Source organism: Cyanistes caeruleus, chromosome 17 (assembly GCF_971803275.1).
Source record: "Cyanistes caeruleus chromosome 17, bCyaCae1.hap1.1, whole genome shotgun sequence".
Taxonomy (NCBI): domain Eukaryota; kingdom Metazoa; phylum Chordata; class Aves; order Passeriformes; family Paridae; genus Cyanistes; species Cyanistes caeruleus.
The window spans coordinates 7,002,589-7,030,231 of NC_141717.1; the positions used below are offsets into that span (position 1 = coordinate 7,002,589).

At 36.3% G+C, this 27,643-nt stretch overlaps 1 protein-coding gene across 5 annotated transcripts in view; it reads left to right on the plus strand.

The window, feature by feature from the left end:
- Positions 1 to 27,643, plus strand: part of PARN (poly(A)-specific ribonuclease) — a 45,466-nt gene that overhangs the window by 1,504 nt on the left and 16,319 nt on the right. For all 5 annotated transcript variants that reach the window (XM_023936632.2, XM_086853694.1, XM_086853696.1 and 2 more), the window contains 18 exons: positions 247 to 314; positions 407 to 488; positions 861 to 921; positions 1,546 to 1,711; positions 1,923 to 1,988; positions 2,741 to 2,779; positions 4,132 to 4,174; positions 4,818 to 4,898; positions 6,699 to 6,755; positions 7,583 to 7,660; positions 8,738 to 8,781; positions 9,268 to 9,310; positions 10,986 to 11,061; positions 12,031 to 12,141; positions 12,227 to 12,296; positions 17,899 to 17,954; positions 21,441 to 21,527; positions 25,751 to 25,825. In XM_023936632.2, the coding sequence (XP_023792400.1) occupies positions 247 to 314; positions 407 to 488; positions 861 to 921; positions 1,546 to 1,711; positions 1,923 to 1,988; positions 2,741 to 2,779; positions 4,132 to 4,174; positions 4,818 to 4,898; positions 6,699 to 6,755; positions 7,583 to 7,660; positions 8,738 to 8,781; positions 9,268 to 9,310; positions 10,986 to 11,061; positions 12,031 to 12,141; positions 12,227 to 12,296; positions 17,899 to 17,954; positions 21,441 to 21,527; positions 25,751 to 25,825 (1,303 nt within the window). The remainder of the gene's footprint in view (positions 1 to 246; positions 315 to 406; positions 489 to 860; positions 922 to 1,545; positions 1,712 to 1,922; positions 1,989 to 2,740; positions 2,780 to 4,131; positions 4,175 to 4,817; positions 4,899 to 6,698; positions 6,756 to 7,582; positions 7,661 to 8,737; positions 8,782 to 9,267; positions 9,311 to 10,985; positions 11,062 to 12,030; positions 12,142 to 12,226; positions 12,297 to 17,898; positions 17,955 to 21,440; positions 21,528 to 25,750; positions 25,826 to 27,643) is intronic.

The following is a 27,643-nucleotide window of genomic DNA, read 5'->3' on the forward strand; positions in this document are numbered from 1 at the left end:
GTTCTTGTCTCTTTGTGGAATGAAAGTGCATACTGAAGTCATCTTGGGCTAATAGTAAGATGATTAAATGAGGATGAAAACTAGTGGAAAAACTCTGGTGTGTTTGTTTTAAAATTATCAACATTAGTTAAGAAGATTCACTTTACTTAACTTTGAAATGTAGAGAAATCGTATGTGGATGCACCCTCTCAGTCTTTAAATGTGTACATGTTTCATTCTCATGCAAAGTTTTCCTTTCCTTTCCAGCATTCCATGGATTTTTTGCTCTTTCAGTTTGGCCTTTGCACTTTTAAATATGATGACACAGAAGAAAAGTATGTTATTCTCTTCTTTCTTGTTTTCTTAATTGAGGATTTTCTAAAGTAATACTGATACTGTATTGACATGTAACTCATCTTTTCTGCAGGTATATAATGAAGTCATTTAACTTCTATATTTTTCCAAAACCCTTTAACAGAAATTCACCAGATGTCAAGTTTGTCTGTCAGGTTAGTAGAAAAACAATTTAATTTTATTACGTTAAGTTATACCTGAAACAAACTTTAGCTTAAAAGGTAGAAAAATGTATGTTTCTGGGTTGTATTGATTTTTTTTTTTTATAAAATAAATAAGCATCAGTTAAGAGCAATCCCAGAAATGAGCTTTAAGGGAATATCCTTGACTTCAGTTTTTCAGTCTTGTTACACATTATAATGTATGATTTCTGGAATTTGAGATAACATTCTAAACTTGGGAAGGTGATTCTGTTTTTGTCCCCTTTCTCACTGAACTTCCAATTCCCTTTTGTAATCTTAATAATAACTTACCTTTTATGCCACAGCCACTTTTGCCAATTGTAAAGCCTTTTTCTCTTGTTGCAGAGTTCAAGTATAGATTTTTTAGCAAACCAAGGATTTGATTTTAATAAAGTTTTTCGCAACGGTGAGTTATTTTGGGATTTTTTTCAATTTCTTTCAACTTCTGCAGAATTTATGATGACACCTTTCATTGTTTTTTGCAAAAAGAAAAAAGGCTGCCATCCATGATACTGTCTTAATATGTAATAAAATTCTTGAATTATTGTTATTCTACTGTTGTGCTGATCGTAGCTTTCTTTCCAAGAATTCGTTGTGTAGTTCAGCAGAACAGAATTCCCACTAACAAGAGAGTGTGGTTTGGTTTTTTTTGTATGGAGGCAAAGGGTGAATAAATAGAGAGAGTAACAAGGTGTGGAGCTGTGTGATACAACAGTAGCAATGTCTAGGAAAGGAATCTCAGTGCACTCATTGGGGCTGCTGCAGTCTGTTATTTGTGATGCACAGAGCAAACAGAGAAGTGCTCAATACTTTTGTGGTTGTGATCTGCAGCTCTGCAGTGCTGGGGCTCATGCCTTGTGCAGTGGTACCAGCTAACCTGGCACGTGCTGGGAGGCTGGACAGACACACACGTCCACAGCAGATCATTGAAAGGGAAGGGTGTGCTTTCAGCCTGCAGGGGCAAATGCTTGAATCACTGTGCCTCCCTAATTTGTTTCTAATTATAATGAGCTTTTACTTTTTTTGTTAGGAATTCCTTATTTAAATCAGGAAGAAGAAAGACAGCTAAGGGAACAGTATGATGAAAAACGTTCTCAAGCCAATGGTGCAGGATCTCTATCATACATTTCTCCTAATTCCACAAAGTGCCCTGTAACAATTCCTGAAGATCAGAAAAAATTTGTTGATAAAGTAGTGTAAGTACCGCTGTTTAATATCCTCTGATGTTGTTGATACTAAAATGTGAATTGTAGTGATATTTTCATATGTTGAAGCCATTTCTATTAGTTCACTGTTTGTAAAATGCTGCTCTTTTTGTTATGAAGCATTTTCTTGTCTTTTGGAGGAGCTGTAAACTTTCAACAAATAAAATAGTAGATACAGAAGCAAATAATCTGTTTCTTCCAGGGAACAGATAGAAGACTTACTAAAGAATGAAGAAAGTGAAAGTTTGGAACTGGAGCCATGTACAGGGTCAGTTTCTGAAATTGAATCTCTTATAAATTTTTTTCTTTAATTTGGTCTTCTAGAATTAGGGGAGTGACAGGGAAGAAAATGTTTACTTGGGTTAACTGTAGAAAAATCTAGATTTGACTAATATTTGGATGTTGAGATAATGTGGTGATGTATACGGGTAATTTATTTTGATCTGTAACTTTTGCATGTGTTGGCAAAATATTTACGTATAGCCAAGAAACGTCTTGTATGTGTGAGCTACCTTTTGTTACTGCTGAAGTGATCCATAAGCCTTGGAGTTGCATTTTATAAAGAAGCTTTTCAAATCTGTTGAGCTATTGGTTGTTCACAGTTGGCAGTGTGTGACTATTTTTAGTAGTTCTCCTTCCCAAAACAATCTAATTAGCTTTGGAAAGTAGGTATTTGAAGAGTATGATTGTTTAAAAAAATTAAGAAAAAAATAAAATTGAATTCAGAAATAGTAAAGCTTAAGATAAGGAACCATCATTGTATCTATGTTGAGGGATCATGACAATAGAATACTCTCTGATGGGAAGGTATGAGGATAACTGTAAAACATGATGTAAATGCCTTTACAGTTTGGCAGCTGAACATCAGAATTCAGTAAATCTCTTCCTAGCCTATAGTTCTGCTAGCAGTGACTCTTTAAAAATCTTTCTACAAATGAACACTTAGCTTTAACTGGAAATCATTACTAGGAGACACTCTGTGAAAGGGTTATTAGTAACATGATTGTCTTTTGGTTTTAGATTTCAAAGGAAATTAATTTATCAGACCTTGAGCTGGAAGTAAGTTACTGGTAATACTGCCTTACTGTACATTTTTAGTACTTTTGATAAGAGATCTGGGTAAGAGCTAATCTACTTAACCTTGGGGTGATTTATTTAGACTTTTTTTTTTCCCCTTTGAAAGAAAACTTTGTAATGTTCTGAAGATGGATTACATTAAACTTATTTGTGATGATTAATTTAGATATTAGAGCTTAGGTTTTTTTTTATCATTTGTATATATAAGATCTCTGAATATAACAGCACAGCCTAGAATTATGTAACAAATGCAGCATGCTAGGTTTATAGTGAACAGAAAGTGCATGTGCTTATACATATTGTGGGCTTTACCTGAAAAAATAGTAGTTCTTTAGTAGGTACTGGTATGGTTATAATTTTCTGTTGGAATTAAATTAAATAATTAAAGCAGAAGAGTGAAGTTATTGATTGCCCTTGTGTTATGACCTCTTCAAAGGCCATTTCCTCTGTTGAGGTATTCTCTGATGTATCAGTGTTTTGATGCATGCAAGGTTTATCGCATGAAGCAGCCCGTAAGTGAGATGGAGGCTCAAAACTGTTGGAGGAGTCAGGGTGCAAAGGACACAAGTGTTTGGAGTGTGCTCTCCAGTACTAATTTTAGGAGTAGCCAGAGGACAAGGAAATTTGCTGGTTCTGCAGTTATTGCATAGTTGTGGTTAGTTCATTACGAGATGATGAGAATAATTGCTACTGGTTAGGCAGGAAAAGGCAATATTCTCTTACTTTTGCTATCAGTTGGATGCTCTATGGTTCTGTGTATGATGTTGTTTTAGAAATTAAATGTGACTGTGGTGGTGTGATGCAACCCTGTAGCAGAGGTGATGACATTTGAGTTAATAATTCCTATTAAAATTTACTGCTAGCAGAAAGTTGAAGGTTGTTAATAAGTCCTCAAATTAGTGATGTCTTCAAGAGATGCAGTCTTCAAAGAAGCTGTCATGGGGCTGCAAGTAAATGAGACCATTCTCACCACCATTTTCATTTTGAATTTCTTGAAAGCAAAGTTTCTACATTATGATGTAATATCTAGATGATGTTTACTTAATATTACCAAAATAAAAGGTTACAGGTTCCACAACAATAGTATGGGAAATCATGTAAGAGCTAGTTACTGTTAGATAATGTAACATTTTGCTTCAATTGCTTCAAATTTTGCATTATTAAAATTAAAATTATTATTATTAACATTGAAAAGAAACTTGCAACAGTTCTTTTACACCTTAGATTTACAGAAATAATGAAACATGAAATTACTGAATTACTCTTGTGGTTTCAATATGCTAAATGCCAAGTGAATGGCTATTAATATTAATATTTCATTTGTTTTGATGTAGGTATCCAAAAGGTATCCATGTGGAAACTCTGGAGTCAGATAAGGTAACAAGGCCTATGACTGCATCTAACATTTGATCTGTTTAAAGGAAATTGTATTTCTCAATTTCACTATCTCTTCTGATTTTTAGATTTAACTTAAGCTTTATTATGTAAATGCAAAGCATTTTAAATGGATTTCAGTGAACTAGGTTCTAAACGTTATATCTGACCAAGATATGGAGTGTGGGCATGTATTTCTGTGGCTTAATACTACTTTTTAAGCAGATTCTAAAACGTGTTTTAAAATACAGTGGATCTGATGTTCTATATTAGTGAAAAGCAGGTTGGGATCTTAGAAAAAAACAGCAGCATCACATGCTGTGTCCTCAATTTCCAGCACAGATCTCTGTTCCAAAAAGTAATTGAAACAAACTATACAGCAAGAAATGCTGATAACTGTTTTCAAGAGGTAAAAAGTGGGTTTAGGAAAAATGAGGTTTGGTGGATGAATCAAATACAGCTTTCTGAAGTAGGCTTCTGGGAGTAGGTGATAATGTGATGCCTGCAATAGAAACAGTTGTGTTGCCAAGTAACTGCTGCTGAGGTATAACAGTTTACTTTACAATGTAAATTTACAGAAACTTGCAGCAGCCTTAAATCTGAACTTCTCAGAGTCATTCCTCAAACTATACATTTTTTGTTTTAGAAGGAGAGATATATTGTTATTAGTAAGGTAGATGAAGAGGAACGGAAAAGAAGAGAGCAGCAGAAACAAGCAAAAGAACAGGTAAATAAATTAAATTCCATGTGCTTATGTGAGAGAAGGGTGAGAATCTCTGACTTCACTCAGCAATGCAAAAATGCAGGATAGGTTTTGGTATTGTTTCCCTTTGTTTTGCTGTGTCTGGCTAAATTTGATTTTCTAAATTCTACCAGATAATTTAGGCTTTGCAACAGAGCAAAAAGAGTTGTGAGGCACTCTAAAAATTTTTTAAAAATCAGAATTTGTGGAATACTGAATGAATACTCTGGAGTAGTGACCACCTCCTTATATGAATCTCCACTCTCACAGAAGTGTGGACTAGTAAGAGGAAACATCAGTTTCTTGCAGAAATTCTTGAGCAAGTTGTTACATGGTTTGGATTGACAGTCTCCCCTTCTCTTACAAAGCTTGCTTGGTCTTGGCTGTCTGAATTAGTGTCCTGAACAATGAATGTGACATTTCTCGATAGAAACACACTGTACACTACTGCTGTGCTAACAGGCTGACCAGGAGGTCCCACATGGTGTATTCAGGCACTCTCACTGTTTATGGGACTTTGTATTTTGCTTATTGAGTGATGCGAAATTCAGAAGGTCTTAAGACTTGAACTGTGGGAATTCCTGATCAGACTCTTGTGCTTTCATATGTCAAGATAAAGTCAGTTTGGGTGGAGCCAATGATACTCCTATGCAGAAAGCCTTTTAGCAGGGAAAGAGCTATCTAAAGAGACGTTAACTAATGTGACATCTTTTTTTCCAGAAGGCAAGTCAGGAACAATTTACTTCTACAGTAGATTTTTCTGAAAAATTTTTAGTAGGGGTATTACTTGCTTGGACTAGCAGTGTTCAGAGCTGAGTGAATGTTTTTACTAAATTTCAGTTCTGGTTGAATAGACAGGTAACATAAAGCAGAAATTACTTCCCTAGACCTGAAAAAGAAAAATCTGTTACAGAACAGTTTGTGCTGTAGTCAGGACCCCCCAAACCAATCCAGAGTCAGTTTATACAACTACAATATTATATAATATGTCATACATTTTAATGTTTCTTCTTGGTTTTGTTTATGTAATTAATGAAGAATGTTTCTTCCACAATCTGTGTTAGCATAAAAGTACAGGTCTGATTTAATAGGAGTAACAATCAGGATTCAACCTGTTGCATATATAACAATATATGTAAAGAGTACAGCTGAAGATATATAGGTTCATTTTAATACCTTCTGAGCTGTTTGCAGTGTCACAGCTGCTGAGCACTATTGGCGATCATGTGCTGACAATGCTGTTACTGCTCTGGTTGGGGTGAAGTTACCTTTCTTTGTGGCAGCCTGTATTTTATTGTGCTTTGCTTTGTGGCTAAAACACCAGTGATACTACCCATGTGTTTTGTCTACTGCTGAACAGCACTTGCACAGTGTCAAGGCTTTCTCTCCCACCCTCTCCCAAAAGCAATGAGGCTGGAGGGGATGGGCTCCCATTATCCTTATGCACAAATTTTGTTGTCTGTCTTTGAATTTTTGGGTGAGGGAAGTGAGCAAAGGGCAGAGTGGCTGTTTGTTTGGCTTCTGACCAGGGGCAACCCAGGGCAGCAGCTTGTGACTTGTCCTACCTGACAGTGAGCTAGAACTACATATAAAACGAGAAGTCTGGGAGAAGCATCTCAGTTGCTTTGACATCTTGTGTCTTCCAAATATTGACATTTCCTTTGTGTTCTGTTCTTGAATATGTTTGAGAAACACAGGCAGATGGGGGGCATCTGGCAGTTTGCAGGTACAGTTTTGGCAATATTTGGATTTCTGCTTCACTGATGTCAGAATCTTTGCTTACAGGAAGAATTGAATGATGCTGTAGGATTTTCCAGAGTTGTTCATGCCATTGCTAATTCTGTAAGTTAATGTGATTTTAAACCTACCTTTGTTTGTAAGGAAAAGTAAATAATTCAAAGAAAGGATTCTTCTGCTGTTACATTTTAGAAGAGGAAATACAAATTAAAGTGACATTTTAAGTTTGTGTTGCTTCATGTTTTACAGTGGTTGAGTGTGGTTGGTTAAGTACGCTCAAACTAAAGAATGACATGAAGAATCTTATTGTCTGTAGGAGTCAACAATAACAATGTCTTAGGCTGTAAATAAGCTTTGGTGGCTTCTTTTTTCTCTATTCTGAAAAGATTGTGGGTTTTTTTCCTTTTTTATTTTTTTCCTGGCAGTTAAAGACTATCAAAGAAGGACTGTTGTCATGTCAAATGAATCAAAGTTAACATTTAAAAAAACTGCTTGAGCTTTTTCAAGGAGCTTGCTTGTACAACATCTGGCATGAAAGGTGACCAAGCCAGACCGTGCCCTTAATAACTATTGTATATTATAACCATAAGGAATATATTGTGTGTTGTTGTAGAAGCAAATTAAAAGGTAATGGACTGAGAAATGCCTTGTCTTCAATCTTAGATAGACTACATTTGGAAACCAAGTTGTAAGTAGCTGTTCACACCTCAACATATGAAACTGCTATGGAAGCCTGTGGTAAATGGGTGGCAGTAGAGTAAAAAGGAGTGGCTGCTTTGAGAGAATGGACGGGTAGGCAGAGAGCAATGGAGAGGTTTGATGTGTATTTTCCCACATGCCCTTGGCTGGCAGCTGGAATAGGGGTTTTCACAGATTCCTTTCACCATGATCAGGACTGGAAGTGTAACAGACATTTAATGTTATTTTCAAAGGGCAAGCTTGTTATTGGGCACAACATGCTGCTGGATGTTATGCATACCATACATCAGTTCTATTGTCCTCTACCTGATGTAAGTAATCTTCTGGGTGTTCAGATGATGAAATAAATGCCTTAATGTATATGTCTTTTAGCCTTAACTCTACACTTTCTTCTGAATGGCAGAATTGGTCAGTCTATGAAGAAGTATAGAAAAGTACTTTTAAAAAATCTATTTGGTACTTCTGGGATACTGCCATATTGTCATAAATATTTATGTAGAAAGTTTAGTTGGATTGTTCTCCTTTGCATTTTTAAAATGATCAAAACAGATAGTAGAACTGTGGTTTTTGCTTATATCAGGTATATTTAACTGACTGATGTGTTATAAGATACTGGTGTGGAGCTTCAACACAATTGGCTTTTTCCCATTTGTAGTTTACAAAATGGAAATATTTTAAAAAATAATATAGTACACTTAATAAAATGATAAGCAGTCTTGTAGCAGGATGATGTTCACTGGGGTGAAGAGGTGTAATGTCAGAATAATTGGAGGGAGCACACGTTGACTGCAGCAGGGCAGTCTAACAGTTCATGACTGGACAATTCAGTGTATTGGGTACCAAGAACATTGAGGAGGCAAAAGGTCTCATAGGAAGGATGGCTCACATGACATTGTTACTTGCAGTCTTAAGGGGCTTGTGGGTGTTTGGGGAAAAGACTTGATCATAAGTTTGGGGCTGGTTTGGATGGTATTGGAACACAAGCAATTGTCAGTAGTTCCTGTATTCATGACCCTTGGCAGATCTAAACATGTAGGCAGTCACTGCATACCTGGAGTGAAATACTAGATGCTGGGAACACTTAAGAACTGTTAAGTAGGCTGGAATCAGAAGTAGCCTAGAATATAAAATAGGATAAGGTGTTGGCAGTGACAGAACCTTTTATTACTAATGACAGACAAATCAGAAATACGTAGTCTGCAGTTGTGTGTAGTTGCAGGTGGTGTCTATGGTAGTGCTGACAAATACATCTCTTATAGTGAGAATTCAGTTACTGTGGCTCACTTTTAGGGGCTGTTTGGATAATTGTAGCTACTGCTCTCTGTCCTCTCCAGACTGTAAACAGTTCACTGACTTGTTTTTTATCTTCCAATTTAATGTTAAATTAGGACCTAAGTGAGTTCAAGGAAGTAACATCATGTGTCTTTCCCCGGTAAGTTCTTAGTTCAAACTTTCAGCCATTTCAGTATAGCTTTAGCGAACTGATATTTTTTGTCTCAGCCCTGTACCCCAGCTGTTATTGGAAGAGAAATTGGAATCAAGTTAGATAAATACTATTTTTAAATTAATTTTGAGCAGCTTTTTTTCAGAAAAGCATTGCTGTTGGTTCACTTTTTGGCAAAAGATGCACCCTTGCTATTCTCCTGGGTTTGGCATGATGTTTGGTGTTTTGAGTCTACACTTCATTTGGAACAAGATTTATTTGCTACTAGTTGTTTGCATCTCTTGCTGTTCCTTGGTTGCTGTCCTTTTTCATGCTGAACAAAGCCAAGGAATGTTTTGGCTGTTCCAAACCCAACAGTAATTTTCAGTAGAGTGTATCTGCTGTTTCCCAGCTAATGCACTAAAACATTTTTGAGGATTTGGCAAAATGGGCATTCTTCTGTTTCAACTTATTTAGCTCTTATTTTGTTTCTAGGTTACTGGATACTAAATTGATGGCAAGTACACAACCTTTTAAGGTAAATTAACATTATAGAATGATTTGAAGACACAAAATTGCATTAATACATGTGTATTGAAACAAATTATACTTCTTTGTAGAGAAAGCTGTCTAATAATATTTTCTGTGATGCTCCTTCTATTGTTGAAGAATGTATTTTCTTTACCCCTTATCTAAACTTAAAGAATTTATAGAATGCAAATTTTTACTTTCCTACTAGTGTCTTTTGTGTTTGAAGTTTTATGGTAACTTGGCAGCTTTGGATTTCAAAATATGTAGAGTTTTTGCTAGGTAAAATGTGTTTAGTAGATTATTTTCTTCTTTTTAAGTAGCATATGCCCTTAGGAGATAAAAAAAGTGCTGTTCATGAGCAAATAGGATCTGGAAGCTGCTTGTATATTCAAAGCTTCAGAGTACTGGGAATGCTGACTTAGATTTGTCTGGAAAAATGCTTTATCATCATTAAGTTCTCTTGTGGCCTTTGCTCAGTGATAGTCAGCAGGAAGAAAAAAAATACAGGTTTCTCTTAAAATATCTTACAGCTTGAGTCTTATTCCTCTAAAGAAGTATGAGATAAGTGTTGTTATCATAAGCTCTTGTTTTCCTATGTGCCTTTGAATTAATTAAAAAACATGCTGAGGAAGCAGCATCTTTGTGCATAGCTCTGTGACTCCAGAGCATTCCATAAAGAAGTCCTATTAAATACACTCACAGATATTGTCAAGTTTGTGTTGCACACTGCTGTGGTAAGAATAGAGGCTTTGGCATTCTGAAAAGTAAGAATCCTCCACAAGTTTTATGTTTGGTACTGCTATGTTGACATTTGTAATTCTATAGCAGATGCTTGGGTTTTTAGGCTGTTGTTATGAAATCCTGCTTTGGGATGCCAGATTAATGTATCATTTGAGCTTGTTTGTTGTTAGTTCTTGATAACTTTTCAGTGTGCAGACTAGGTGAGTGTAAACAGCCAGGTTTGATTAAGAATCAAACGAAATCTGGTCCTCGTAGATCTCAAACCATTTTAATAAAGATTGTGTGAGATGTTTTGCTTTCTCTGGCTGTTGATTCTGCTCGTTTCCATTGTACTGATTGACAACATATATTTGATTAAGAATTTCAGTAAGGAATTAATCTGTAATACATCTTTGTGGCTTTTTATTTTATGTATATAATTCATCAGTAGATTCACTAATGCTACTCAACTAAGTTGAAGTGTAGGAGCAACTTTCTGATTGTCAGGCTTCTTTCACTGTTTCTGTATTACTTTTAATTAGCAGTATTTACACTTGTTAAACTTTTCAAGAATGTGCAATCAGCAAGCACATTTCAATACTCACCTTGAATGCTTTCAACCATTATGATCAATATTTAGAATGTTTGTCTGTTCTTTGTGTTGTCTTTTCCCTTACCACATGTACCCTGCATAAAACCAGACTCAAATAGAAATAATACTTTGCCATAATCCCTCAATAATTCTGAGCAGCATTAATAAATGCTTATGATTCATTATGATGCAAGTGAGGGAGGGTAACTGAGATTTGTCTTGACATACCTCTGGTGTATTAGTTTGAAGCAGGGCTGTGTGTAAATCCTTAGAGAACACAAGGTGGCAGCAGTAAATATTAATTTGATCCTATTTGATTTCAGTTTCCAGGGAAAATGTGCTTGGCAATTAATGATGGCTTTTCTTGCAGGAGATCATTAATAATACATCGCTTGCAGAACTGGAAAAGCGTTTAAAAGAGGTTCCATTCAGCCCTCCTAAAGTTGGTAAGGATATATCAAAATGCTCTTATTTCTGAAATATTTTTCTCTTTCAGGGGAAACAAAATGTTTTGATTATTTTTGCTCTTGGTCTGAAATATAAATTCCCCTGCTAATACTTAGTGTTTTGATGAAGGGACTTTAAATGAGGGCACTGTATGTACAGAGCAATTCTATTTAAAAGTATAACTGGAACTTAGTAAGAATCCAGACAGTAAAAGAATGGACAAACAACCAAGAAAACTTATACAGTATTGACCAGTCGTGTGTGTTCTAGAAATTACTAAAGTTCTTTTAGTAGGAAAAAGGGTTATTTGCTTTGAGGTGAACACAAGGATATTTAATCAAAGGGCAAGCTTAGCTCAAGGTTCTGGAATTTTTCTTAAGCTGCTGATTTAGAAAAGGGAGAGCAATACTCAAGAGTGGAGTATGTTGAAAGGCAAAGTTTCAATGCTTGCTCGAAATCAAGATGAGCAGTACTCTTTTATGTTACTGAATGGGCAGAGCATGAACACCAAGTACATTTGTCAATAAAGACATCCTTAAATCATTTAGATTAGTCTTCATTTAAATATCTTGAAAAATCTGACCATAGGTCAGTCAGATGGTTGGCAAACAGGTTAATAGTGAAGCTTTCAATTAGACCGAGTGTCTGTTCTCTTAAATGCAAAAAAAGATACTCTTTGTGGGGAATTCTACTGTAATTGTCTTACAATTAATACTCCATTTTGGCTGAGTAGGTCTGGGTATTAAGAGCTTTTTAATAGGAAAGACTTTCCATATTATGAATCTATCCTTATTTAAAAATGCCGAACAAAACTGCTTTTTTAAGAACTTAAGAAAATTCAAAGATTCTGAAAGTTTGTATAGTCATCTCCAAATGTTATGCTCTGATGAAATAAGCCTGTGGGTAAGGATACAGTACTACCTTTATCTTCTCTGATAAGGTGTTTATAAATGTCTTTTTCCCCTCAGAAAGTGCAGAAGGATTTCCAAGTTATGATACAGCGTCTGAACAACTCCATGAAGCAGGATATGATGCTTATATTACTGGACTGTGCTTCATTTCCATGGCTAATTTCCTAGGTACCTGTGAAGTCTTTTCCAGACCTTCTCCTTGGTGCTGTCTGTAGCTGCTTATTATATACTGAATTTATTCTTCATTCATCAGGTTCATTCCTCAGTCCTCCGAAAAACCATGTGTCTGCTAGATCAAAACTCATTGAACCTTTTTTTAACAAGTAAGTAGTTGTATAAAAAACATGCTAAAACATGGAAGTACCAACTTTGGCAGATCTACTTCTAGCCTTGGGAGCAATATTTAACTGCATTTTTCTTTAACCTAAATTTTTTTTGGCTTTCTGATTCATGCTGGTAATGCTGGAGAGGCTATGAAGTAAATACCTTTTCATTTGAGGAGGATGGTTTACTTTCTGCTGACCTGTGAAAGGACACTTAGAAGAGATCCTGGACTGCTTTAATGACCTTGCCCATGCCACTGTGGAGGATATATTTACAATTTAGAAAATTATTTCTGGAGTAAGCTTTGGGAATAGTGTAACTGAATAAAACCTGGTCAGGTGTTCTTTATGTTGTAGGACCCTGAGTAATTTGTGATAGTGAAAACTGAATGTGCTCAACAGTTTGGAAAAACTAAAATGCACCCATGGTAATGTCAGTCCAAATGACACAAAGCATGGGTATTAACATTGTTGGGTAACCCATTTTTAAGATGGCATAAGAAATATACATGTATGATTTATGGGATGATGCTATGAACAGTATTTTTCTTTTGAATTGGATCTTCATGCAAACTCCTTGAACAAATTGAAGTAAAACTTGGGGAATCTAGAAACCTTTATGCACAGAGTCAATCCTTTACATAGTTAATCTGTAGATTTTACCTTAGAAAACTTCTGAAGATGCTGCCATCTGTCACATAAAGGAAAAGGAATTGAAATTAAAAAGATTCTAGTGCTTGCTCTGTCTGCTTAAATTCAGGAGAAATGCCATCCTTTCAAACCCATAATACAAATATTGGCAAAATAAATTATTTTAGCTTCAGATGGCCCACACAAAGGATGAAATCATTGTGATCATTGGCTTTCACCTTTGATTGTTCTGAAAATCATATCATTATAGTGACAGCAGTTATGTGATTCTCTTGACACTGAGATGTGAGGCAGTAACTCCATATATTTTAGCATATGTTACAAATATTCCCTAGATGAAACAGTGGCTGCTTGATTTGAATGTGAAGATGATGATAAAATTTATCAGCACAATTTCATTTTAAGATGGGATGTGTCACTAGGTTGTTTTCAGGAACACCAACACACACATGCCAAGTAGTAGGTGCCAATTGAGCAGGTTAATTTTTCAATCATTAACCAAAATTCTTCCTAGGAATACATATTTGCAACAAGTACAAACATCGGCTTCTTGAGCTGTCACAATTGGACATTAAATTTAAGCTTTTCAAATTAATTGTGTCCTTGAAATGTGACATTCCTCTAGGAGCGACATTTCAAAATTGTGAGTGAGTGAGAGGAAGCCTGCTGTGCCTGTTCTGGCTTCAGAGTTAACACTGCCTGACTGTAATGAAAGGAAGAGTTAAAAAACTGTAGGGAGAACAGCTGCCTTTTTTTTCCTGTTTTAAGAAAGAACTGAAAATTAGTGTTTGCAAGAAAATAATGTTTATCCATTCTGTCATTATTCAGAACTTGTAGCTTCTTGTTTCAGAAAAGCTATGTATTATTTTTAAATCATGGAAAGTTGGAAGCCTTGCCATGTCTTTCAAATGATTTCAGAAGCTTTGCCATATTCTAACTAACATCTGCCACATCACCTAAGAGCCTGCAGATGAGACTATCTCACCTTTTCCTTACAGTGAGCAGGCCAAGGCTTGTATTTTTCAAGGTAGTTTTCTTTCTCCTGTAATAAGACAATTCTTACTTATTTTTTTTTTTTAATAAAGAAGATTTAACTACATGTCAGAAGTCAGACTGAGGTATTTAAATGAACAAGTCTTTTGCTTCATTCATTCAGTCCTTGCAAGTCTCTGTCTGCAGCAGGTGGTGTTTTTAGCACCTGTAGTAGTATCTGGGCTCTGCAGTTTGGAGTTCCCTAAAGGTCCCTTAGTGAGTGTGTTGCTTCTGGGGCTTTTTGGCAGGTATGCTCTGGGCTGCCAGGCAGCTTCTTGCTACACCTACTTGTCTCTAGTTTGTGGTTTAGAATCTTTCCCTAGCTGAGCATCCTTTCTTCCTGCTGGGGAGAAAAAAAACTATGTTCCTCCTTCCTCCAGAAGTTCTACCTGATCCTGTGGGCAGCAGTCAGAACAAGGAAACCTTTTCCTTTGTGCTGTAGTCATGTTCTTCAAGCAAAACACAAACTACAACATGCAAACAGTAAGCTAAACAAATGAAAGTTATACCTTGTGTCACAAGTTTTTCCTGAAAGAAGCTGAGCAGAGGAGTTTAGTATAAGGCAGCTATTCAGAAGCAGTGTTCTCAGTTTGAACTATTATCCAGATAGTCTTGAAAATGTTTTTTAAAACAGGCATGATTCTTTGGTTTGCTTATAACCTCTTAATTTCAAGATCTCTGTATATTATATGTTAATACTTAAATACAGTTTAGTGATTAAACTTTCAGATCATTGCTAGGATTTTGGAAATGTTTCTTGTTTAAATGGGCTTGACACTAATTGAGTTAAATTAGTAAATATAAATTTAAACATGAAGCTTTGATGTTTTTTGAACTTAGCTTTCAAATTAGGGCAATACTTTTTTCAAAAGTAATTTTGATGTCTTTCATTATGTCAGCTTCCTGGCTGGCTGTTGAAGAGTGATGACCAGGATATAGGCTAATGTTCATGTAGGTTAATGATGAACACAGGTAAAATCTTCAGTTTTAGGGCTTTTGTGAGAGTGGAACTGATTAAAAACAGACTTTCCCTTAGGGTTGTTTGGCTCTTTTAGGCATAATACAGTAAAGTTATATTATAAACAATTCAATAAGCCAGGAACTCCAGAGATGCATTTCTGTAATCTTTATGCTTTATTGTATATATAAAATCTTTGAAAAATCCTGTTTGTCTGCTGTGAGTAATCCCCAATGAACATTTATGAGTATACTCTTGTGTGTATAATTTAGATACTGTTACTGTCTCATATACTTTGGAGTTGGTTTGAAATGTTGTGACTGGTTTAGGGCAACTGCTCTTCCGTATCTTCCCGCCCCCACCCACAAGCCTCTCACAAACTTTAAAAGACAATGTTCTTTTGTATCTCCTTGGGTTGTTTGAATGCTATTTATTCTTCTGATGTAGGGGGTAGAAGAGGTGTAGAGAAATGAGAACACCATGTTTTATTGAGCTGAATAGCATCATGGTCTGTAGAAATAGAAATTAGCTTAGAGATGTTTTTTTACTACAATGGATATCAGTAACCAAAATCCATGCAAATCACTTGGGTTTGTGCTATATTAGTAGAAAGTTTCTCATAGGGAGCTATGTTCTCTGGCATGTACTGGAAATCCTTCAGTTCTTCTATATAATTTACTTTTCCTTTGGAAAATTACTGCAAAAGGAGATTGGTGTGCTTTTGTGCAGTTTGACCGATAACTTCCCTCTCACAGTGTAGGAGTAAACAGTTCCTGTTCTTGTGCTTGCAGCAACATGTGGCTGAAGTAGTTGCTGACCTGGACCAGTAAACTGAGCTGAGTTTAAAAAAAAGCCTTCTCTTTTTTCAGCTGGATCAGTTTCTATGCACAGTTCACCACACAGATATGAAAACTTTAATCCTAGCTCAGTGCAGAGGAACAATGTTGACTCCCTGAGACTATTTATGCACTGTTGTGACTGGCACAATGATAGCCTTCCTCTCCTCATTTCATTTGACTTGCCACAGAAACAATTGTCTTCCAAGAAGCTTCCTCAAAATACCTCATAGTTCTTATTGAGAAATGGATCTCTGTCCTCTGACTGTGTAATCTGGCTGTAGTCCTTAAACAGTGTAGGAAATAATATTTTTTTAGCTTGGTCTGCTTAGCTTTTAAAGAAATGTAGCTACAACACAGATTTTTACAACATTAACTCACAACTTCATGAATTGAGCTAATTTAATATAGAGTTCTTGCTGTTGTACAGAAGAGTGTTACTAAGTTAAATGTTCTGCAGATAGATGAAGAATCTCAGAACCATAGTTATGGATACTTAATTATGGATTATGGTGTCATTTGGTGTTCATGATCCTTGTGGTGTAAGTTAGTGCTGCAAGATGCAGTTACTTCTGTAACACACCTGAAGTGCACTTAATACTAAAATCAATTTTTAGGCTACAGAGAGTGTGTTTGTGTGTGTATGTGCTGTTTAGTAACATAATTGTTTGACCAAACAAATAAATGTAGGATTTATTTCAGAGAATAAAGAAACTGAATCTAATTAATTTCAGGTATATATATATATTTTTTTTTTTGACGTAAGTCTGTTGTTGTAATTGGCCAGTGTATTGTGTTCCTCAATATGATAAAACCTGGGGGAAGGAAACTTAGTGTTTCTCCCCAGAAGTTTTTGTTGTGTTTTTAGTAGACTTTGTCTTTATTTTTATGAAAACCTACAAAACTTACTATTTGAGTACTTTAAAAACAGTAGGTTCCAAGAACTTGGGAAAAGTTTGTTCAGATAACTTAGCTTAAAACAGACCTGCCTTTTTTTTTTTTCAATGAAACCTCCCACTTTTGCTGTCCTGCATGGATGAGGGACATCCTCTTTCCTGCAAAGACTAAACTGCTTTTACTGACCAGTAGAAAATTTCTATTTAGCCTATTTAGGCTGTGCTTATCCCTTGAACTGGGGTCTGAAGAGGGCTGTATCTCTTACTAACAGTGACACCGACATTTCAGATGAAGCTGTGAGCACAAATCATAGCTAATAAATCAAAGTGAGCCTCTTTTGGTGGTCTGGGAGCAGCTTACTGGGAGAGCACAGATCCCAGTTCTTTTCTGCCCAGCTGGGTGCCCTGTTAAGGTGCTATGATCCTACCTAATGTCTTCCACCAGAGTTGGAATGTAGTCACATACCTTCTATTGCTCCTTGGAGGATGTGTCCCAAGCTGCTTTTTTCTATACCACTTCCTTTAATTCCATAAAAGATACCTTTGTGGTGGTATCCCTGTGCCTCCTTGTTTTCTGGGTGGAGCCAACCCTGTCCAGTTTAGACAGCTGTGTTGAAGCCAGGTCCTCAGGAGTGTGGCACCTAAGGCTAAACACAAAAAAGAAACTCTGGCTGCCTTGTAGAATGTCTTCGTTACTCAGTGCTGTGCTGGAATGGGTGAAGTTTTTGAAGCTAATTGGTGCAGATGTTTCTAATTCTTATTGATAAAGTTCCTTTTAGGTGCTGCAGTGCTCAGGGGGATGCAGTGGATGTTAGACTGTACCTTTCCTGGAACTCAGAAGATAAATTAGGTGGGACAGTGTGTGGCACAACTGGTGCCAGTTCTCACACCCTGTGGCTCACATGTAAACCTGCCATACAGTACATTTTACTCCAGTGTTTAGGGCTTTTTTCTGTCTTCTAGTTGTAGCAAAACCAAAAAAAGTTGTTAATCTGGGCCTTTTTTGCTCTTGCTTTCTTGAACAAGTAAAATTCCTGGCATGATGCCAAGTAATGTTTGAATCTGGTTTTTGGATTGGGCTTAGAGGGTCTGTTTGTTTTAACATACCTTAAGATAAATTTAGGATTGTTAATTCTGCTTCTTCAGAATGAACGTGTCAAAGAAACTATAAAAAGAAAAAGATCTTCAGGCAGAAATTTGCTAATGGTTCTTTTCCATTTTGCTTCTAGGTTATTTCTTATGAGAGTAATGGACATACCATATCTCAATTTGGAAGGACCAGACTGTAAGTAGCTTCTTTCATATTAATCTTAACACCGTTCTGACAAACATCCTGGAGGAGGAAGTGTTAAGATTAGTCATGTATATCTAAAGCAAGGATATCAGCATATCTATCAGCTGTCTTTAGGTTATTAGCTACTTATGAAATGATTTAAAAGTATCTGCTCCCTTGTTTTCCTTTAACAAAATAGTAAACCCAGAAATTGTTCAACTTTGACCAGAGAATCTGCATTATAAAGGGGGCTGATGAGAACAAATTAAGTTAATGTTACTAAATGAGTTTGAAATTAACAGCTTTATTTTTATTTTGGGTTACTATTCTTATGTACTATATCACATAAAAAGTGGGATCTTAACACTGTCCCCTCACCCCAGCAGTAAACACAGAATGCAAACTTGTGAAAAGCGTCTGGTTCTTAAAATCCTGTGGCCACTTTGTCAATTGACATGCAATTAACTTCAGCCTAAACATCAGGATTCTTTTACCTCATGGGGTTATGGTAATGGAAACATATTACTTAAAACATTTTTACCTTTTAGGTTATTTCAGTTTTCAGACCTGGAGCTGTAATTAGCTGATAATATATTTAAATGAAAAAAGATTCTACTAATGTAAATGTCCTTACTGTTCTGGGATTTCATTATGAGGGGGAGAACTTTGGATGGGGGTTCCCACTGATGCCTTGACTTAGGAAAATGTGAAGCCCTGGAGGTCAGTCTGGTCCTTGATTAGATAAAAGTTTAATTCTATATTGAGGAGTCAGATACACAATGTCTTGAAAATTACACATTTGGAAGCATGTGGACACGTTTTCCACTCCTTGCATCGGAAAGCTCAGACTGGAGTGTGGCTTTCTTAGATGTCAGTTTAATAATAACAGAATGCAGTTCTAGAGAGGTGGAACTAACTGTTGGAGAGGAAAATACGTTCTGTAAGGGCATATATTTAATTTTAAATTCAGTTAGGTGGTCAGATCACTGAGCTCTGGCTCTGCTGGAATGGTAATCTAATTACGTTGCATCTTCCCTCCCCAACTGTTTGATACTGAGTGGAAGAATGGGTAAATACTTTGGGCCATTGAGAGAGTGCCAAAGCTACTAATTTGTAAAGATGCTACTTCCACTTGCTGGCCAACTTACAGGATTGTTTTGATACTTTGCCAGGAAGGGTTGCCAAAGAAGAGTCTGCCTCTGAAAGTCTGTCTCTTTTATCTGAAAGCCACTCCTGTAGAACAGACCGATGCAGATGTTCGAGGAGAACCTGAGCCAAGAGGCTTTCTAAGCCTCAAAACAGAAAGCATTGCAGGGGTGGCATGTTGGACTGGCTATTCTGGCCACTTTTGGTGCTATTCTGAGATGTAAATACCACTGTAGGTTGAGGAAGCTGTCTAGTGGTTGTCTGTGGGGAGCTGTTTTGCAGAGAAGCAAAGCCACCTAAAAGGTACAGACAGGTTTCTCTGGGAGGTGCACTTGGAGTCTGTATTTTTAAAAAAGAGATGAGGCACAGCTGACTATTGTATGTTTCTGTTTGCCAGGTAGTGAAATAGCAAGTTTGTGCAATTTTTCCTGAAATAATGTTTTTCAGTAACATGTGCTAAGTTAAATAGGATTGAATATGTGAATGTGACTTTCATCATCTTTTATTACTGTGTGTTAAAAACTCATTTAAAAGAATGAAGTTGCCTCACAGAATGACTGCAAAGCAGAAAAAGAATCAAATACTTTTCACCCAAGTAGGGAGAAGTTAGAGATTTTAACAGCAGATTCACTGAATTTAAGAATAAGCAGGTACAAGAAGGTTAGGAATAATTTCTTTTCTCGAATCAATATATAAAGGCTGTAATATCTGAAACTGGTTTTGTTCATGCTATGATTTTCTACTGCTGGATTACAAATAATTAAACTTTGAGTTGCTCTCTGTTCAGTAAATTGTACAACAATGAATTGATCTACCCTTGCTTGTGGGGTTTTGGTGTTTGACTTGTATAGGGCAAAAAAAAAAGAATTTTAGTCCTTAAAAAATGTTTTATCCTTTTTCTTTAAGTGGCAGATTTAGGGAACAGGATTTCACCTGTGCTCATGAAGGGATTGCTTTCCTTATCTCCTTGTGTCTCTGTCCAGCCTGACTGAGCTCTCAGTGCTCACATACACCTGTACTTTATTACTAAGGGTTTCTCATCAACTCAGGCTAACCCACTTGTAAGGTGAAACAGATTAAAACACTTAGCAGTAACAAGTGGCTGATAGTCTGATTTTGGACACCTGTTCTACAAATGAGATACACCTTGGAGAGCTCTCCAGTTTTAAAGCTGAAAGCTAAGAAGATCAGAAACTAGAAAAGTTTGTATTAAAAAATAATTCAGGAGGGTAAATCACTAATCATTCCCTAAAATGAAAAACAGTCCCTAAGTCTCTATACCAAAAGAGAAGATTTTCCTGAGAGTGTTACCAGGTGGTCAAATTAAAATCTGATCACATCAAGCTTTGTGTAGTTAACCCTTGAGTTATTCTGAACAAACTAGAGCACTACATTGCAAAGTGGATCACTTGACTTTAGTGGTTCAGCCTCCGTCATCAAACGTAAAACAACACACAAGATTAAGCAATGTGCCATACATAACAAAATAGATCTCTGTAGATAGCTGTGGAAAGGCTTAATTAATGAACTGCAAATAGTTTAGTAGGAAAATGCAAAGTATTTCAGTGTCTTTGGCCCTGAAAATACAGTGTTCAACTTGTTTCTTTTTAAAATACAATAGGAATTCACAGGTTATAAAAACTCACTTCTCTAGTGAAAGGAACTTTAGGTAGGAGAAATATGTGAAAGTAAGATATTTAGTGATAATTTATACTGTATTCTTACATCTTCTAGCAGTTTGATTTGGATTCTCTCTCCTAATTTCAGACCTAAAAATTTTTCAATATGCACTAAAGACTTCTTCACTTCTTTAGATGTTGGCCTTGATGAGTTCTCTTTTTTTCTTGGTGTAATTTGTAGTAATAATAAAATGTCAGTGTGTAAATTGTAGCTTGTATCTAATACTTTATTTATACTGTATCTAATACTGAGTTGAACATTGTTTCACAGGAAAATGGCAAAAATTGAACCATTGCTAAGAATTTTTTAAAGGTGGAGCATGAAAAGGCTTTTTTTGTTGTTGGTTTTGTTTTTTTTTCTTTCTTTTTTCTGTCCTTGCACTTGGTTTGGTGCAAGGGATGGGAAGAACTACATTTGTTGGCATTTCTCACTGCAGGAAATGCTGTTTCAATTCCTTAAATAGATGAGCTAGCTAGTAGGATTTAGTGTATCTTTCATGCCTAAGTGTAGGCACATTCTAACTGTACCTAATGCAGTTTCATAAATCTTGTCCTGCTTTCTTTTTGAAAAAGGAAAGGAAAAAACTACATGACCACATTATATGACTGTTTTAGGATATTTTAAAGATTATATTAGTGACTCTTATTTAACAAAAGCATTTTTGTTTTGTAGTGCAGCCCAAACGAGATCATGTTCTTCATGTTACTTTTCCCAAAGAGTGGAAGACTAGTGACCTATACCAGCTTTTCAGTGCCTTTGGTGAGCAATATAATCTGTCTTCCTTTTATGTTGTTGTTATTAACAAGTTAAATTTCTGGTTTGTTTTGTTATTTTTAGTCTGTCTGTGCAGACTTATTCCTAGTGTAGGTAATAGTGAATCTCTTTTTGCAATTTTTGAATGGTGTCCTGTGGACTTTGTAATGATGTAATAATGTGAAAATTGCCGTTCTTATTAACTGCTCTTTAGAAATCTTTATTTGGTGCTTGTTGAATATTGAGGATCTTTTATCCTTTTATTTCCATCCTCTCCTGAAAGGAGGTAAGAGTTTATATAGGTGGATAAAGAGAATGTAAGGCAGATTGAGGCTTTAGGGACAAGGTTCATCCTGCAGTCTGTGTAAAGCCAAACTCCGGCATATGTGAGTCTAGGCAAGGAAGCAGGCTTGAGAATAACCAATTTGATTTTCAGATTGTGAGCACCATCCAGGTGAGAAGAAACAGCAAAAAGGATAGTTAATAACTTAGTTAATAACTGAGGAGCAGTAGTTCCTCTACTAAGTAGAAGTATAAAATGTAGGTACTTGGATAGCTGAACTAATTGATGGTGGCCTCCTGTTCCTACTCTCGTGTGGCTTGGAACTCTGGAGCTGTATCAAAACTCCCTCAGTTCCTTGTGAGCATTCGATCTTCACCGCAGCAGGGCTCAATGTAGTGGATAGGATGTGATAGCCTTGAAATGTAGAAGGCGAGGATGTAGGAATGGCAGGATTCCCCCGGAGCTGCTGTTCGGGGTGGGGAGCATCGGCTGGGCTGGGCTCCCAGCGTCTGCTGGCGGGCACCGCCGCCAGGGGGCGCGCTCACACTCGGATAAATGCTCGCTTTGGGAATTGCCAATTCCCTCGCTCCTCCAGATTTTAGAGCTGAGTGTTTTTATATTTCGATTTACAAACTCCAGGTTCGAGAATTAATCTGTATATTTTTTAAAGTGTTTTTTCCATGGTATCTCGAAACAAACTGCAGATTATTCCTTCCAAAATTCTGATATACTGAAGTACCCATGCTTTTCCAGTTGTAGGTGGATAGGGGCAGCATGGTGCAGCGGGAGGTTGAGTGATTTGCCAAAAGCTAAAAAAAAAGGCAGTAACAGACATGAATTAGTCTAATTTATTACATCAGTTAAAGTGGATTGAAATCAAACAGTATTAGTTGAATTTTACAGAAAAATTATTTTAGAATTAATTGAAGCAGAATTATAATCTTCCATGAAGCTTCTAACAAAATATGGTGAAGCAGCTGAAAGGGCTGCAGTGTCACACTTGGAACTGGTTCACATTTGCTAGTCTAGAGGGGATGTTCATGATTCTGAGATCCTTCAGGACTGCCTGCATACCAAGTGGACACCTGTTCATGCAAGATGTTTTTATAGTCTTAGGGGTGAATGTAGTTCCACTGTACAAATACTTGCAGCACTATGCAGTCTCTTAGAACACTTCAGATTCTTAAATTTGTGTTGTTTATTTGGTCATGCTGATGTGAAATATGAAGTCATTAAAATAGGATTTGCTAGAACACAGCAAATCAGTATATTAAATTTAGTGTACAGCCTTAAGTTCTACTTAAATTAATGTGTTTGGGCTTTTGATTAAAACTCAACTTACTATCAAAATGTTATAAAAACTACTGCTTAATTACCAGTAAATGTCATGTAGGAAATGTATAAGAACAGAATATAAAAAGAAGAATGTTTCAACGATGTAATCCATCAATATAATTTTATTCTGTGGATTTAATCTTCTTTGTATGTTTGAGCTGATATATGGGGAATTTTCAAATTTCTTCACAGAAGAAATACATGTTACTTGCACCTTCATGTCATAGTCCACCCTTGGCATTCTTCAAAGTATTGAAGACTTGATGTATTCTAGAAATGCAGAGAGAAATTTCCTGGTTTATTTCTCTAGAATTGATGTTCCATTACATTGCAATCCATGGCTTATCTGCACTGGCCTTGCAGTGATCTGGCATGGGCCTCTGGTGATTGCTAAATATTGCACTGCAGCTGCATTTGCTTTCCAGATCTATATTTGCATTTCACCATACTTTTGAAATGCACAATATTTACTGAGTGCTCAGCAGTATTACTGCATGATTTAATTCATTAATCTTATCTCTCCTAAATTCTTACTTCTTAACAATAATGAAATGTGGCATAGTCTGAAGAGAGCATCTTTTAAGCATGGAGAGTTGCATAAGAGCATTTCTTGCAGTTTGCTTCAGATTGGAACTCAGTGTCTGCTATTTAATGTTTGACTTCATTTAAATTCTATATTTAAAGTGTATAAGTCCAAGAATAAAAGCAACATATATTGGCCAGTATTGAAACCCTTTATTAGCTAAAAATACAAAGTCAGAAGTCACATAGAGTGCAGTAGCCTTTCTACAGCAATAAATAAGGATCTGATACTGAAATGATGTGCCACCAGTAGGTTGGATTTTTATTTGGCACTAAGTGGAAATATGGACACTGAAGTCCATTTGAATAGCAGCTGAATTCCTTCAGGAGATTTTTTTTTTTTTTGTCTAGCACTGGTCCTGACAACACAATTGCAAGATATTCAGGAGAATTTTTCTTTCTGATGTATCAGTCTGGTCAGGTAGATTGAAATTAATTATCTGTATATATAGGAAGGGGACACAATCTGGACAGCATTTCTGTGTTCCAGAGTTATAACAGAATATGGTCTCAGATATCTTAAATGATTGTTTAGAAAATTTTGTAGTTTTGTAGTAATACAAAAATGGAGAACTCGATACATGAATAATTGTAGAGCAAAGACTTGTCAGTGCATGTAGAGCAATATGAATTTGTACAGTAATTTCTGTCCTTTAAAGGAAACTCAGTGTTGGGGTCCTACCAAATGCACTACAGTTCTGAGCTGCAGTCATGAGTCAGCTCGGGCTTTTCTTGTGTTGTGAAGTGTTAGTGTCCTGCCAAAGGGATGTTCTCCCTACACCAAAGAGCCTTACCCATAGGCAGAAAATGGTTGTCAAAGGCAGAATTATTAGCAATTGAATTTATGTGCCCTAAAAAATATTTAAAGAAATTTTAATTCATGGTGTAGGCTCATCCTAATAGCAGCCTTAGCCTTTCAGTACAGGGAGATGTCAGAAACCATACTGAATTAATTATGGTTTTGGCAATGATCAAAATGATTATAACTTAAACTACTAAATAGCTGGCTACTCAAGTGTATAGCATGTGAATGAAATCTATCTAGGCTTTTATTTTTTTTATAATTAGAAAATCTGTTTATAATCTGGCTGGATTTCAGAAGAGACTTCTATAACCTTGTAACCTGTAGACTAAATTAGATTTCAATAGATTAAACAACTGAGAATAAATGTATTTTAAGCCCTTTTGCATCATTGTTTCTAACCTTGTAATGTCTGAAGGTTAAATGGTGGTGTAACATTATAAATAACTTGATTTTCTAGTCTACGTGAAAAAAATGGCACCAATTTTCAATATTTGAATTGTACTAACAGTAAAGTGCTTAGGTAAGGACAGGAGATGTAAATGGATTTCTGACTATAATAAGACCTTGTGTCTGGAATGGGGATCCTTTCCTCTGCTTTTGCTTGATTATGAGCTCTTCTAGTATTAATGTGACATTTTAAGCCATTCACATAGAAAATGCACTAACTGCTTGATGAATAGAGGGATTTTTTTCCAGTCACTGTTCGATTGTAACAGCTTCCAAATGAGGTCCATGATCTTGAGCATTTGTCCTCATGTTGACTCAAATTAAGTTTTTATTTCACATCCAGAAAATTATGTATGGTGGGATTCAAACAAACCAGACTTTGAAGATTTAGTGTCCCAATAGTGGAATTCTCCACTGATGTGATCAATCTTTTACCTACCCCTCTCGACTGGAATTTATCATCACTCGAAGAGCTGTTATTTATTTGAGTAAAGGGCTGAAATAAAGAAAATCACTTCAATTTATTTAGTAGACTCATATGGAAGTCATGAAGGGAGGATGTGAGGGTCTGAGGCTGTACAGGATGCACATGCAGCTGTGATATCCTGAACAGTTCTAGGCCCTTGTATAACTGGGTATGAAATACACACCTTTTCTGTGGACACCTCAGGTGCAGTTACTCTTAGATGGCTTTTTTATTTCATGGCATATCTGATAAAAATCTATGACTGAGTCTAAAATAAAAATAGTCATAATTATTTCCTTTGCTTTTTCTAGGTAACATTCAGGTTTCGTGGATTGATGATACATCAGCATTTGTATCATTGAGCCAGCCAGAGCAAGTACAAATAGGTACGTGTTGCTGGATTTACTTTGGCATTGAAACTAACTGGCTCCTGCAAAAATGCTCTGAGCCAGCAGGGTCTGTGATTCTAATGGCAAAACCACTGACTTGCTTAGAGGAAGTGGACTTCCATAGCAGCAGCACATATGTGGTAGCAAAGACAAGCCCAAACTGGACTTGGTTGAGAGTTTTGTGTTACGTTCCATGAGCCTCCAAGGACCTAAACCTGTAGATAGAGTACTGCTGGTTTCTTCACTTGGTGCAGTACTTACTTACTGTTACTTTCTACAGAATAAGACTGTCAAAGACTTTTGTGGTCTTTGCCTCCAAGTATGCTTTGGACAGATGCACATTTAGTTTGGTTTACATTTGCAAGGGACAAATGCAGAGAGGCCTTTTGGTGCATTGTGGAACACATGCTAAATAACAGTGTCCGAAGAGCCTGGACTGCTAATGTGTCTACAGTTTGTTTCATGAACAATGTGCAGTCTCTCCAGACTTAAGCTTTTAAATTTTTATTTGAACATTTGAAAATATTGCTGTTAGTTATGGAGGCAAGCAGTCTTTTGGTGAATGGGGGTTTTAGGTTGGATTTGTTTGTGGGTTTTTTTGTTGTTTTGGGGGTGGTTTTATTTGTATTGGGGGTGGGGTTTTTTAAAGATTTTTGATTGAGTATAGTTGAAATCCACAAGCTCTTAGTGGTTTCTGTAGTTCAGTTGGGCATATATTTGAGGACTGACCCATACCCTTACTTCAGGGAACAATGGCTAGAAGTAGGCCATTATAGATGATCATTTGGGATATGTCTGGGATATCTTGGGATAGTGCCATCTCTGTTTACTGAAATGCTTGCATCAGATGCTGTGGAGCCAGTGAGAGCAGCAGTATATGTAGCGCTTCTGATTAACTGGCTAAAATCTTGTTGCACTTAAGAGCTATCCAGGCAGAATTCCCACAATTAAGTTTTAAAAAGAAATAAAACAGATTAGAAAAACCCCACTGAGTTAACCATCATCTATCCTTACTAAGCTCAAATAAAGAAGCTTTCAGGGTCTGGATGTACAGTCAGTGCATCTCTAATTCCTTATTAACATCCTGGGAGTGTTTATCATACTTCCTCATACATTCATTGCTCCACAGAGGATTTTGAGGGCTCACCAGCAGCCTCCTTCCAGCAACTGCTCCTTAGCAGCAAGAGCCATTGTTTCTCCAACTATATATAGATACAAGAATGATCTAATGAGAAGTTCCAGTAAAGAATTATGTCAAATAAAGTCTTCCTAGATGCTGCTATAGTAAATTTCCCACGCTGTTACCTCAGTTACTTATCCATTATCTAAATTCTTGGCATATACATTATCACCACTACTTTTGGTTGTTGTTCTGTTGTTTGGTTTGGTTTGGGGTTTTTTTGTTGTTTCTGTTACAGCAGCTACATATTTTGGAAAGAACTGAATGTCTGCAGAATATTGAAACTGAATCTTTCTGGCGCTGCTCTGTGTCTTTTTTGTGCTTTGACAAACAGAGAGGCTTGTTCTGTGGCCTGCATGCTGGGAAACATGTTATTTGTTTGAAAGCTCAGGTGATTATAGTCTTTCATAGATTTTCATGAAATCAGGTTAGTAGAAATTCATATACTGAAAGCAGTGGACCAACCAAGCTGATAAGCTATAGCAATCTCAATTACCAAGAATTGTGTGATTTTACTTTAAAACTGCTTAAAATCCTTGGTATTTCATTGATTCATTATTATGATGTAATAAATACATCATAAATTCTGTTATACTATTTCCTTATCTTAAATTCTTTAATGAACTGCTTTGGTA